General features: G+C 35.0%; 1 protein-coding gene across 1 annotated transcript in view; it reads left to right on the top strand.

Moving 5' to 3' along the window:
- ADAMTS6 (ADAM metallopeptidase with thrombospondin type 1 motif 6) overlaps positions 1-15,755 on the top strand; it is a 225,449-nt gene that overhangs the window by 165,417 nt on the left and 44,277 nt on the right. Inside the window, exons 18-19 of the mRNA XM_006762487.2 lie at positions 4,553-4,716; positions 5,092-5,230. Of these exons, the coding sequence (XP_006762550.1) occupies positions 4,553-4,716; positions 5,092-5,230 (303 nt within the window). The remainder of the gene's footprint in view (positions 1-4,552; positions 4,717-5,091; positions 5,231-15,755) is intronic.

Raw genomic sequence — 15,755 nt, forward strand, 5'->3', positions numbered from 1 at the left:
TGGATATTCAATTACTATAACACCATTTGTTGAAAAGACTATTATTTCTTAAATCGAAAGATCAAATTCACCTTGTTTTCCTTCTTGCATATATCACAGTCCTGCCCTGTCCTGGCCAATGTCTAAGAACAGCTAATTCACATGTTTTGTGAATTTTCTAGTTGTTTACAGTTGAAGGGCAAATCTAGTACCAGTTATTTCAACAGGGAAAGAAGTGGATATTCTACTTATTTGATGTTTGATCTTTTAAAACAGATTTAGGTTCTCCAGAGACCCCTAGTGAGGCCTGGATGAGTTCTTATGTCCTTTAACATATCATTGCCTTTTCATTAAGTCTTTAAAAAATAAGATGACATCCAGAATACATCTTTGGATAGAACACCAGTATAATCAGGCTTTTCCTTTATTCAAGAAGAGCCCTTTATTTTTGCATCATAATTTTGGAATCAGCAAGACTCAAAACAAAAATAAGACTTGTAACATTAATTTTTTTCCCTTGGATAATTCTCTGTCCATAATACCACATCCTCCTCCCCTAGTAAATTACCCAGTACTTGTTAAATGCTCAGTGTTTTCTGAACTACATTATGGTACCAGCAAAAATGTGTTAGCTGAATAGTTGGGTAAATGGAAAGTGAGAGCTCAAATTGAAGGAGACTACAAAGCTGCTGGCGGAGGGGGGGTGGTCTGGTTTTATTTTTTATTTTACTAGTTCATATTATACAGGTTCAGACGTCCTTATTTAACATAAGTAATTCTGATATTTTATTTTATTTTTAATAGATTTTATTGATTTCTTACAGAGAGGAAGGCAGAGGGATAGAGAGTTAGAAACATTGATGAGAGAGAAACATCAATAAGCTGCCTCCTGCACATCTCCTACTGGGGATGTGCCCACAACCAAGATATATGCCCTTGACTGAAATCGAACCTGGGACCTTTCAGTCCGCAGGCCGACGCTCTATCCACTGAGCCAAACCGGTTAGGGCTGATATTTTAAATGAAACAGAAAACCACTGTGAGAATTGAAAAGAACAAATTTTAAATACAAGAAAAATTTAAAACTAAATAATCCTTAAAATTGGTTGACATGTTCTTATCTTAAAAGGTTAATTAGATTTGTTTTTGACAAATGAATCATCATAACATATCTGAAGTCAAGAAAATACAAGTAAATGTGCCAGTCAGATTGGAGTGGGGGCATGAAAATGGTCTGTACTGTTAAGGACAAGTGGTAGAGGTCCAGAGAGGCAGAGACTGCACCATGACCTTTATATATAGTCTTTTTGGGCTGCTTCTGTTTTTGTTTTTGTTTTTCCCCATTAGAGAGAGTGGAAGGGAGGGAGGGAGAAAGAGAGAGGAACATTGATGTGAGAAGACACATCGATTGGTTGCTTCCTACATGCGCCCAACCTGGGCCTGAGGAAACCTGCAACCCAGGTATGGACCCTTGACCAGGAATGGAACCCTAGACCCTTTGATGCTGGAGCCGACATTCCAACCAGTGAGCAACACAGGCCAGGGTGAGCTGCTTGTTTATCTGGCCCAATAAATTAAAAAAAAATTTTTGTAAGAGAACATTTATTGGGTAAATTACAGAGGTAGACAAAGTAATTCCTAGAAGAAATGGGTTTAGGAAATGAGTTATGGATGTGAAAGAAGAAGCTAAAATAATAACAAAATACTTAAACTGCCATGTTTGTCATTATGAAATCATGTAATCATTATCAAAATCATCACTGTATTTTTCTCTTTAAAAATTTTTTTTATTGAATTTATTGGGTAGCATTGGTTATTAAAATTATATTTTATTAATAAATAAAGGTATATCTTATTAAGTTTCAGGCGTACAATTCTATAATACATCATCTGTGTATTATATTATATAGATGTGTGTTTACCACACCAAGTCAAGTCTCCTTCCATCACCATTTATCCCCTCTATACCCTTTTTTACCTCCCCTTCACCCCCTTTTTCCTCTGGTAATCACCATGCTGTTGTCTGTGTCTATGAGGTATTTTTTCCCTTTGCTTAATCCCTTCACCTTTTTCACCCAGTTTCCCAATACCCCCTCCTCTGACCACTGTCAGTCTGTTCTCTGTATCTATGAGTCTGTTTCTATTTTGTTTGTTAGTTTATTTTGTTTGTTAGATTACACATATATGTGAAATTGTATGGTACTTGTCTTTGTCTGACTGCCTTATTTCACTTAACATGATACTCTCTAGGTCCACCCATGCTGTCACAAAAGGAGTAATATTCCATTGTGTATGTGAACCACACCATTTTTTCTTATCAGTAGTGCCAATAACCTTTTTCTGCCAATAGTTTTAAATGTTTTTAATGCATTTTTAATATAGGTCTTAAAATTATGTATGCATATTTATTAATCCTTTCCTTTATATTTTCTGTGGGTTTTGTCATACTTAAAAAAGCTTTTTATATCCCAGTGTTACTTTTTAAAAGATCTGCCATGTTTTCTCCAAGCATTTTATGATTCAACTGTTTAATTTCAAAGATTTACCCATCTGGCATTTATTCTTTCTCTCTTTTTAAACCATTTTTTTAAATTGAGGTTTAATTTACATAAAATAGAACTCAACCATTTAAAAGTGAACAATTTAGTGGCATTGGTACATTCCAAAATATTTTCATCACCCCAGAAAGAACCTTGTGTCCATTAAGCAGTTACTCCCCATTCCTCAACCCCTGGTAACCATCAATCTGCTTTCTGTCTCTATTGGATTTACCTATTCTGGATATCCTATCTAATAAAAGAGGTAATATGCAAATTGACCATCACTCCAACACACAAGATGGCCACCCCCATGTGGTCAAAGATGGCTGCCACAAGATGGCTGGCAGGGGAGGGCAGTTGGGAGCAACCAGGCCTGAAAGGGAGGGCAGTTGAGGGTGACCAGGCCAGCAGGGGAGGGCAATTAGGGGTGACCGAACCTGCAGGGGAGGGCAGTTAGGGGGAACCAGGCCTGCAGAGGTGGGAAGTTAGGAGCAATCGGGCCAGCAGGGGAGGGCAGTTGGGGGTGACCAGGCCTGCAGGGGACAGTTAGGGGCGACCAGGCCTGCAGGGGAGGGCTGTTGGGGGTGACTAGGACTGCAGGGGAGGGCTGTTGGGGGTGACCTGACCTGTAGGGGAGGGCAGTTGGGAGTGATCAGGCTGGCAAGGGAGGGCAATTAGGGGTGACTGGGCCAGCAGGGAGGGCAGTTAGGGGCAATTGGCTGGCAGGGTAGTGGTTAAGGGCAAGCAGGCAGGCAGGCAGGTGAGTGGTTGGGAGCCAGCAGTCCTGGATTCTGAGCGGGACGTCCCAGATTGGAGAGTGGGCAGGCTGGGCTGAGGGACACGCCCCCCCCCCCGCGCACAAATTTTGTGCACTGGGCCTCTAGTTTCATATAAATGGCAGTTTACAATATGTGACTTTTTCTGTCTAGCCTTTTCCATTTAGCATAATGTTTTTGAAATTCATAACCATTGCAACATATATTAGTACTTCTTTTAATGGCAGAATAATATTTCATTGTATTGTGTATACCACAAATTGTTTATTCTTTCATCCATTGATGGACAATTGAGTTGTTTCCACTTTTGGTTATTGGGAATAGTGCTACTATAAACATGTATGTACAAATATTTTTTTGAGTACCTATTTTCATTTCTTTTAGATATGTACCTAAGAGTGGAATTGTGGTACTTATAACAAACAAAATATAAATTCATCATCATCATCATCATCATCATCATAATGCTGAATTTATTATTTGCCAAGTGGCTAGTCTTTTGTCTTAGTTTCATATCTTGTTATCTTTTTTTAAACTAATTTAAGATGCTTCTTTTGTCGTATACTTTAAGATGCTTTGTTATTTTTTTCTTTATTGATTGTTATTTCTTAACTGTCTGTTTGGTTGCGTTGTTGTCTGTCTGGGTGCCAGTACTATAGTTTCTCCCACCCCATATTCATATAATTACTTTTTAATATTTAGACAGGAAAGTCTGTTTCCTCCATCTCTCCTATTCCTAGTTATTTCTTTTGTCATACTTTTCCTTGCTAGTTCCATATGTTTATTTCTCCAGGTAACATTTTATTCCTCTCTATCAATGACATCATAAATCAGCCGTGGGCAAACTACGGCCTGTGGGCTGGATCCGACCCGTTTGAAATGAATAAAACTAAAACTATAAAAACAAAAAAAGACCGTACCCTTTTATGTAATGATGTTTACATTGAATTTATATCAGTTCACACAAACACTCCATCCATGCTTTTGTTCCAGCCCTCCGGTCCAGTTTAAGAACCCATTGTGGCCCTCGAGTCAAAAAGTTTGCCCACCCCTGTCATAAATACTTAATATCTTCTTGGCATTCACATGGAAATTACCATTTTAAGTTTTACTTTAGAAAATAGTCAAGAATTCCATCTCTAAATGGAAATGAATATTCATTGAATATTCATTGAATACTTCAGTGCAGTTATTTACCAGTGACACTGTGGTAAATGAAGTTTCATATTTTTAGGTGTACTGTGATTTTTTTTTTAGCTTTAAAATCTGAATCAGATGAATACTATCTTAATTGTGGTTGGACTATTGACTGGCCTAAGAAATTTGATGCTGCTGGGACAACTTTTCGCTACAAGAGACCAACTGATGAACCAGAATCCTTGGTAGCTCCAGGTCCCACCACGACAAATCTCATTGTCATGGTAAATGTGTCTTTGCCTCTTTATTTTCTCTGCTTTATAGATAAATTAGGTAAATAAAGGTGAAATGGTTTGCCCAAGTGTTTAAAATCCTTGTAAAGTTAAAGCCAGAGTGCTCTCCCATATGAATGTTTGACCATTTCATTGCTTAGTTGAATAATGTTTTTATAACCAGACAAGGTAGATGAAAGAAATGACTCTAAATTACCTATGAAAATGGAAGGAGAAAATTCAAGATAAGTGCATGTGTTCTAAAAGTTATCTTAAATTTCTTATAAGGCTTACTTTATGGCATTATCTTCTTCAAAAGAAATACTAAGTATCTGAATGAAGGCTCATTGTATTTTAATTATCTTCACCAGTTGTTTTCAATGGCAGGTTCTTTATCAAGATACGTATGAGGGAATTACGTATAAGTTCAATGTTCCTATCACTCGGACTGGCAGTGGAGACAGTGATATTGGCTTTACCTGGAATCATCAGCCTTGGTCAGAATGCTCCACTACTTGTGCTGGAGGTAAGACAACCACTAGGCCGCCCACCCAGAGGGCGGCATGGAAAGCAAAACATGTTGTGAGCTATGCCTTGTGTTTGCTAAAGAAGCTAATTGGAAACATTTCTTGCAGGTTTGCTCCAAGCTGTAATTTAGCAAAAGAAACTTTGCTTTAATTATATTATATTCCATTTGTTTTTAACCTCATGTAATTTGTACAGATTTGTTGGTAAAATACATCTTGGCACAATGAGTGTCTCTGCTGATGCTTCTCCCAAGACTAACTTGAAGGTGGGCTATTTGCTTTTCGTGAACACATTCTTGGTAAAGAACATCAAGAGTTTTAAATAAGAAAATGGGCAAGAATCAGGTGGCACAGATACAGCTTCTTGTAATGGGGCATGAGAATGTATGTCCGTGTGCTTGTGTGTTTGTGTGCTTGTGTGTTTCCCATTATCGTACGCAATCTCCCTTCTCCTGCCATCAAAGTTAAGGGGCTCTTTACCAGGATACTACAATCATTACTGGTGTCTGGGTCTCTGGGTTAATGGTGTATCCTGACCCCCAGTATAGTCCCTCAGAGAGGTAGCTGCTAGGCGGTGGTTGGTGATGTGTTGGTTGTCCCATGTGCTTTTTTCATGGGTGCCTTTTCCCCACAATTTACTCTATTCCTAATCCTCCTCCCTCTAGTGGCCACCAATGCAATTCTTTACCTCTGGCTGGGAGAGCAGGACAGTTGGCTTCCTTCAAAGCCAACACCTTTGCTGCTGCATGGACTGGTGAGTAGAAGTGCTGTGCAAGCAGCATCTTCATTCTCTCTGGAGACTAAATGCATCGCCTCCACCGTACACCTGATTGCAATAGGCAGAGGAACAATCCTATCCTTCAGGCCTACGCTAGACTAAAGCGCCTCACCATTCTGAAAGCAAAGACTAAATTTTGAGTAGTTATATTTAGAATGGGAGAAATTGAAATAAAATGAATGATCCCATTTTACCCCATATTCCAATGTATTACCAATTTTTCTTTTCTAAACTTCTTGGAAACCTATCACTTAACGTGAACTTTATCCAATCTTGTCCTATACTCAGTGAATCTCTGATGCCTCTGATTTGCAAGGATTAAATCAGAGAAATTATTTTCACAGAAATGAATTTCATATAATAAATTTAGTATTTTTGGACTCATGCAGAAGTAAATTATTAACTACAACTCCAAATTCAGTAGTAAGCACTGTCTAAAATAAAAAAGCAAATAATAATAATAATAATAATAATAATAATGTTTTCTTCTGTGTGAAGTGTCATGAAACATGGTATGTATAATTTGTGGCATATTTTTAAAAATTTCTAATTCCCATCCATTTTATGTGTGAAATGGTTGGTGATTTGTAATGTAAAGATATAAAAAGTATAGGACATTACTGTTTTTTTAAATAAAATAAAGGATATTTAAAATGAATGATTCAAGTGAATGCCAGTGTATTATTCGTTAGTGGCATTTATACATATAGATTTCTTCCAATTAAATTCCTTTTTTATTCAATCGATACTTTCCCCTTAACAGTACATACATAAGTCAGGTCCTAGGTAAGATGAGATAAACTTATTTAAAAAGAGTTAAAATCATTTAAAGTTTAGGAAATCTAATGAGGATAGTCTAAGTGTTGAGGTTGATAACTTAGAGAAAAGAAGGCTGAGGGAAAGTGTATCTTCAAGTATGTGACAGAAAGTTGAATGGCAAATTCTTAGGGTCTATTCGTCTTTGTACTAAAAATTGCTATATTTGGGGATGATTTAGACATAGTTTTGTCTGAGGACAACGAGGGATTAAATGAATTCTCAATGTTCCTTCTAACCCTATGATTCTTTTGTTCAAAAAGGGGATAGTCCAACAAAAAAAGGAGAAAAATAGGTCATGAAAAGTGAATTTAAAAGAAAAGCCTTGATTTTCTTAAAGAAATATGAAAAATCTAAATGAGTGTTGTTCTTTTCCATAGCACTTGTATTGAGAAATCATATTAGAAGAGTAACTTCTTGTGATAAGTGATAAATCAAAAGAAAAGGAGGGCGAAAAGCCCCTGGAAAGAGAATTTTCTTTTCTTTGTTATTTATACTTCTCTTTTCTCTCTGAAGTTACTAATCAGAGATATTTGAGGTGGTTCTGGGAATTGGAATAGTGCTCAGTTGTAAGTGATTGTGACAGCATTCATGGGGTCATTGCCTTCTTTGGAAGAGAGATGTACAGTACTTGAAAGTTGGCAGGCTTAGTGTGAAGAGCTCCCATTTGTCTTGGTAAGTGGATCTCAAAGTGTGGTCCCTAGACCAGCAGCATCAACATCACTTGAGAATTTATTAGAAATGCTAATTTTGGGACCCTATCTCAAACCCACTGAATAGGAACTGTCTGGATGGAGCACAGCAATCTATGTTTTAGCAAGCCTTCCAGGTGCTTCTGATGCTTGGTCAGTTTGAGAACCACTGGTCTTGGTTGACAGAGAAATTTAAAGCCTAGCACTCTAGACACATAGGATCCACACCCTCATCATTGAAGTCTGTGCATCTCTCTAGATTCTTTTGCACCTACAACAATGTCTGGCACATATTAGGCACTCAATAAATATTTGTAGAAGAGTGAATGAACAAAAGGAATTATTTTGGCAATTATATATTTGTTCTAGTTCTTCCCAGTGTGGAAAATGAGAGCTTATAATTGCTGTTTTTCTCATGAGGTGGAGCTAAAGGATTGCCACAAAGACACAATATAATTTTGGTTAGCATGGATGAGTAAAATCAAGCTCCTCTCTTTTGTTTTATTTACTCTGAATAGGTGGGAAATATTTCCTATGATACAGAATACCAATATCAATTATTGGAGTTATTTCTACTTACACATACCCCCAATTTTTAACCCCCAAGTTCTTTAAATACAGGAAGCATATGATTGAGGAAATCTTTTGAGACTTGGAAATCTTGATCAAAGAGGGAACCAGTTATCTGCTTGGTAGTAGTAAATGGAACTTCATCTACTGTTAAGGAATCTTCCAGGAAAAAGTCAGTTCTACTGAGTTTTTTTACTAAGTAACTAAGGATGAATACTAAAGTTAGTTCTCAATTGGTATACTTCACTCTAGTCTTTCCAGGGTGGTGTTATGTGTCTTAAGGCTGTCAAAATCTTTTTAAATGGAAAAAGAGAAAACAAGATCTCAAAGAACTTTCTATTGCAATCTTACAAGACGCCTCAATGTTCTTACCTATTGCTAACCTGCATGTTTTATTAATGGAAGATCTTTGGACTTTGTGTTTGAGAGCAATATTGATAGTTTTTTCTTGTGAGATCTTTGAAGATAAGAAGTTTTGAGACTGTTTTTCGGTTGCTTAGCAGACGCAATGACAAATCTAATGCTTCAGGAAACATTGCTGGTGATTAAGTCCAAGTAACGGTCTTTTCTCTGAGTCAGTGATGAAACACTTCCTTAGCCTGAATGAAAACATAGACATGCTATGGGGTATTGTCTTCAGGATAAATGTGATTTTTAAGATACAGTTTTAACTCTTCCTCTGAGTAAAACCCAAGCCCATGAATTAAAAGTTAGCTATTTTCTGAACCGTTGTTACTTCAAATAGAGTTTTTGGTTTTTTATTTCTTATCCAAACTATTGAATGCTCTGTAGTTTATCTGACTCCCAAATTTATATACTACCATTATATTCATGATTAATGTGTCAATTGATAAAGGTTGGCTGGGCAGTAAGAATTGTATTATTTTAAAATACAAAGATTTAGGAGTGTTTTTTATCTACTAGTAATTTATGCCAGTATGCCTTTGCACTCTGACTTCTAAAGCTTCAAATAACAAATACTGTACACTCATCCTTTGATTTTAGTCATACATATTCCATTTTTATTAATGCTTGGCTAGATATGGGATTCTCAGATTTTAGTGTGCATCAACATTACCTAGAGGGTTTGTTCAAACAAGATTGCTAGGTTCTGCCTTCAGGTTCTGATTTGGTGGGTCTGGCATAGATTCCAAGAATTTGCATTTCTGACAAGTTTCCAGTGATGCTGCTGCTACTGGTTCAGAAACCAGACTTTGAGAATCATTGGGTTAGACACATAGGTTTTATCAAGCTAATGTCTATTAACACAAAGTGATAAATCTTTTAGGTAATAATCTACATTATAGTTGTAATCCACATTACAACTAGTCTTTTTAATGATAAATGGTTCTACAATTGAGCTCTGTAATAATAAATACAATTTTATAGTTTGAAAAACATTTTCTGGTGCCCTGTTTCATTTGGTCATTCTTGGCAGCACCATGAGGTAGACATTGTTATTATTATTTCTATTTTGTAGGTAAAACTCAAGTGAAGTAACTTGCTGAAATTAGGAATTAGAAATTGAGTCTCTAGTGATTTTTAAAATGTAGCATTTACTTTCTTAATAAAAATGGTCTTTACCTTGAACAGAGCGTTTTCACTAGTTGGCAACCTCAACAGAGCCACATGATGTATCCCCATTTAAAAATAGCTTCTTCACTAAGCTTGAAAATTCATTGTTTCAAATGCTTTCCCTAAAGCAATGGATCTCAACTGTGGCTGCACATTGGAATTACTGGAGAACTTTAAACAATTCTGTGTTTGGCACCGCCCTTAAATATTCTGATTTAATTCCTTAAGAGTGTGGCCTGGGCATCAGATTTTTAAAAGCTCCCTAGGTAATTCTAATGCACAGCTAAGGTTGAGAAGAGCTGCCTTAGAGGTTGATTGAAAGTTTATTTATTTTTCAAATGATTTACATTCAGATTCAGTTACCTCTGGGACCATTTCTAACTCACATCTCTTATTAATTGGCTACTAGTTGACTGTAGTGGTTAATGAGATTTGGGTATAAGTATTTGGAATGGGAAAGTATAGAGGATCACCAGAGAAGGGAATGAAAAAGATGGCAGGATGCCAATTAATTTCATAATTTGTTTGTGTGGGCATTGGCCTTGGACATGCATTTGGAAAGCTTTTTTATAGTTCAGTTTATTTGCATGCCATATTTTACCTGATGGATCACTTATAAGCCTCTAGTTAATGTTTTTAAAATGCACTAAAATTGTGCTAAATATCACTTCTTGGCCTTTTGGCTAATATCAAGTGAAACTGTGCTAATCAGATTTTGAAAGCTCTTTCTTCTAATTTCAAGTTTTGTGGTATTTAGGGTGTTAAAATGTGTAAATGGATATATATTCAACTTTAATTTAGACCCACAAGTCAGAATGTAAGATATGATCCCTGTTTTAACTCAATATCTATGAAAACTAATAAGAAACTTATTTTCTCTTTGTGACTTATAGTTCTAATCAGAAAAATTCTTCTATTGTTTTAGGACATTGTTTTGTGTTTTTTTTTGATAGGGGATGAATCTTTGTAAAATGCAGCAGTATTAATGATAATTTTCTATCTTTCTGAATGTACTCTCATTTCACACTATTCAAATCATTCCCTTGTACCCACACTACCTCCTTAACATCTTCTCTTATTTAATACAACCCTTAGGCTTAAAGCAAAACCTTCCAAAAGCCAACTAATTAAGAGTTGATGCTGTACTTGTTGCATTTAACTTTGCACCTGTTCTGCTACTGAAGAAACCTTAAGGATACTTCCTTTGTAGTGCAAAGAAAGGACAGAAATACATATTCAGTTTGCATGTAGTAGTTTTAAATTTATACTCAAAATATATACAATCTTTGTCCTGCGATTCACTTTATTGACACTTCTGATTACTTTTCCCAAATTGTTTTTTTTCTAGGGTTTTCTTTCTTCCTCTTTGTGTAGAAGTACAAAAATTGTATACCAAAGAACTCAATTTGAAAACTGAAAAACACACAAACGCATGGAGGCTGAATAACATGCTACTAAACAATGAATGGGTTAACAAGATCAAGGAAGAAATCAAAAGATACCTTGAGACAAATGAAAATGAAAACACAATGACCCAAAATCTGTGGGACACAGTGAAACAGTTCTGAGAGGAAATTCATAGTAATACAGGCCTACCTCAAGAAACAAGAAAAATCTCAATATAATCTTACACCTAAAGAAACTAGAAAAATAACAACAAACAAGCCCAAAAGTGATTAGAAGGAAGGGTATAATAAAGGTCAGAGCAGAAATAAATAAAATAGAGTCTAAAATAAATACAAAAGATCAATGAAATCAAGAGCTGGTCCTTTGAAAAGATAAACAAGCTGGATAAACCTTTAATCAGACTCATCAAGAAAAAAAGAGAGGACCCAAATAAATAAAATTAGAAATGAATGAAAAGTGACAACTGACACCACAGACATAGCTGTGAACAACTATATGCTAACAAATAAGACAATTTGGAAGAAATGGATAAATTTCCTGAAACATACAATCTTTCAAGACTGAATCAAGAAGAAACAGAAAATCTGAACAGACTACTACTAATGAAATTGAATCAGGAATTACAAAAATTCTCAACAAGCATTAAGTCTTGGCCTGAATGTCTTCACGGGTGAATTTTACCAAACATATAAAGGAGAATTAATACCTATCCTTTTTAAAATATTCCAAAAAAAATTGAAGACAACAGAAGACTCCTAAGCTCATTTTATGAGGCCAGCATCACCCTGATTCCAAAACCAGACAAAGACATAACAAAAAAAGGAAAATTTTAGGCCAGTATTCCTGATGAAGATAGATGCAAAAATCTGCAACAATATATTAGCAAACCAGATCCAGCAATACATTAAAAAGATCATACACTATGATAAAGTGGGATTTATTTCTGGGATGAAAGTTTGGTTCAATGTCTGAAAATCAGTTAAAATGATACACCACATAAACAAAGTGAAGGATAAAAATTACATGATCATATCAACAGATGCATGAAAAGCATTGGACAAAATTCAGCATTCATTTATGGTAAAAAACTGTCAGCAAAGTGGGAAAGGATGGAACATACCTCAACATAATAAAGACCATATATGACAAACACAACCAACATCATATTTAGTGGAGAAAAGCTAAAAGCATTTCCCTTAAGATCAGGAAAAAGACAAGGATGTTCACCACTTTTATTCAACATAGTTTTAGCCATATAAATCAGACAAGAAGTAGAAAGAAAAGGCATCCAAATTGGAAAGGAGGAAGTAAAACTGTCATTTGTAGATGACATGATACTGTATATAGAGCGAACCTTAAGGATCCACCATAAAACTATTAGAAGTGATAAAATAAAGTTAGTAAAATAGCAGGACAAAAAATTAATATTCATAAATTAGTTGCATTTTACACACCAATAATGAACTATCAGAAAGAGAAATTAAGAAAGCAATCCCATGTACAAATGCATCAAAAAGAATAAAATACCCAAGAATAAATTTAACCAAGGAGATAAGAGATCTGTACTTAGAAAATTATAAGACACTAAAGAAAGAAATTGAAGATATAAATAAATGGAAGCATATACCATGCTCATGGATAAGAAGAATTAACATTTTAAAATGTCTGTGCTACCCAAAGCAATCTATAGATTCAATTCAATCCCTATCAAAATACCAATGGCATTTTTCATAGAACTAGAACAAATAACTCAAAATTTATATGGAATCACAGAAGACCCCTAATAGCTACAGCAAATCTTGAGAAAGAACATAGTTGGAAGTATCATGCTACTGATATCAAACTATACCACATGACATGTAATCAAAACAGCATGTTGCTGGCATGAAACAGACACGTGGGTCGATGAACAGAATAGAGAGCCCAGAAATAAACTCACACCTATATGGTCAATTAATATATGATAAAGAAGGCAAGAATTTACAGTGGGGTAAAGACAGTTTCTTTAATAAACGGTGTTGGGAAAACTGGACAGATACATGCAAAAAAAATGAAACTAGGCCACTTTTTTATACCACATACAAGAATAAACTCAAAATGGATTAAAGACTTAAATGTAAGATCTGAAACTATAAAATTCCTAGAAGAAAACATGGGCATAAACCCTAACATTGCTCTTAGTGATTTTTTTAAGGATATATCTCCTTGGGAAAGGGAAACAAGAAAAAATAATGGGATTATATCAAACCAAAAATTTTTTGCACAGTACAGGAAAACATGAATAAAAGTAAAAGATAGCCTACTAATTTGGAGACAATATTCACCAAGGATACATCCAATAATATCCAAAATTTATAAAGAACTCATACAAGGTAACACACAAAAAAACAACAGCACCCAAACAGTCCAATTAAAAAGTGGACAGAGGACCTGAATAGACATTTCTCCAAAGAGGACATACAGATGGCCAATAGTTATATGAAAAGATGCTATAATAATCATTAGATGTCACTAATAACCAAATTAAAACAATAATGAGATATCCTCTCACACCTGTCAGAATGGCTATCATGCCCTAGCCATTTTGGCTCAGTGGATAGAGCACCCACCTGTGGACCAAAGGGTCCCGAGTTCAATTCCAGGCAAGGGCATGTACCTTAGTTGTATGGAAAAAGTATGGCGGTTCCTAAAAATATTAAAAATAGAGCTACCTTATAAACCAGCAAGTCTACTTTTGGGTATTTACCTGAAGAAATCCAAAACAGTAATTCAAAAAGATATATGCATTCTTATGTTTATTGCAGCATTATTTACATTAGTCAAGATATGGAAGCAACCTAAGTATCCATCAATAGATACTTAGATAAAGATATGGTATATATACAATGGAATATAACTCAGCCATAAAAAAGGATGAAACCTTGCCATTTGTGACAACATGGTTGGACCTAGAAGGTATCATGCTAAGTGAAATAAGTCAGACAGAGAAAGACAAATACCATCTGATTTCACTAAAATGTGGAATTTAAAGAACAAAATAAATGAACGAACAAAACAGAAACAGGCTCATAAATAGAACAAACTGATGGTTGCCTATATAGATGGGGGTTTCGGGGGTTGAGTGAAAAAGGTGAAGGGATTAAGTCATGCGGCTATAAAGTACAGCCAGCATAGGGAATGTAGTCAATAATATTGTGTAGTGCCAGGTGGGTACTAGACTTATTGGGGACTACTTTTTAAATTATGTCTACCCACTAATATAAAATAATATCGAATGGCAACTGTAATTGAACAATTTTTAAAAACCACCTCAATTTGGTCAGGTTTCTGCTGACAAACAGGCATCTCTCTGCTACACATTCGTTGCTGGACAGCTGAGGCAAAAAGAGATAAGTTACATCTGTGCTCAGATTGAGGAGGAGGAAGAAGGAGACAGGTTATTTTTAGAGGCAATTTGTTTTAGGTTTTATTTTTTAAAATGTTTTAACTTTTAAAATTTTATTTAAATTATTTTTTATTTTCCAATTACAGCTGACATACAGTGTTATATTCGTTTCAGCTATACACTCCAGTGATTAGACATTACTTAACTTACTCAATGGTCATCCTGATACATCTTCTACTTGCCTGGCACCATGCATAGTTATTAGAATATTATTGACTATATTTCCTCTGCTGTACTTTCCATCCCCATGATTATTCTGTAACAACCAATTTGATTTTGTTTGAAGATAAAGATTTTTCTTATATATACATACTATGGGTTATTCAAGAATGTTTCTGATCAGTTGTCCATTTAAAATATTGACCATTTAAAATATTATCATTACTTTTATATTTAATTAGCCTAATTAATTTTTCTTGCATGTTTGATGCTTATTTTAAATAAGTGCTTTTTCATTTATTATTCTTTTGTTCCCCTGGATGTCATCTTAAGCCTTGAATGTGTGTGTATATGTGTGAATTGCATATAAACTTAAAAGATATTCTTTCTGTGTTTCTTCTTTCTAAGTAAGACATATTCTTTTTTTTTTTAAGACATATTCTTTTTATTTTACTATCTGTGATTTCACCTAATTCACCAGTATTCTCATGGTGAACAAGCAAATAATAAATGAAGGTAACAAATATTGGAACCGGTCTCTACTTTTTCAGATTTTTAAGATGCTTTACATAGTTTTACAACTGCTATTTTGTATTCTTCTGATTTAGGGCCATATTTTTCAAACTGCATCATGGAGCCCCAGGACACTGCAGAATATTGGGCATTTTCAATGCCAACACGGTCACATCAGTTGTATGCCACAGTTTATCACTATTAAGTTGTTTGGACCTAACTAATTATTAAGTGAAACTCTTTGGCATTTTTTTCTGCCTTGGTTCTGTGAAAAATTTACTGAGACACTAAGGATGCTGTGAACCAAGAAAGTTTGAGAACTCTTGATTTAGGGTAAAATGAGTATCATTAATATTGAGTAAAATGAATGTCATTAAAGTTGGATAAAAATTAGTCACCTTACTTCAATAGACATTGAATTTCATTTCAGAAGAGGGAAAAAGAAAACATATAACTTGTTTATTCTGGGTCCTAGTGGTGTTCAGAGTTTAAAAATTAGATTTTTTTAGTTAAGGAACTAGAGGTCTTAAGTAATATGTAATTTCTCCTTCAGACATGTATTAAGTATT

This window comes from Myotis davidii, unplaced genomic scaffold (assembly GCF_000327345.1).
Source record: "Myotis davidii unplaced genomic scaffold, ASM32734v1 scaffold135, whole genome shotgun sequence".
Classification (NCBI taxonomy): domain Eukaryota; kingdom Metazoa; phylum Chordata; class Mammalia; order Chiroptera; family Vespertilionidae; genus Myotis; species Myotis davidii.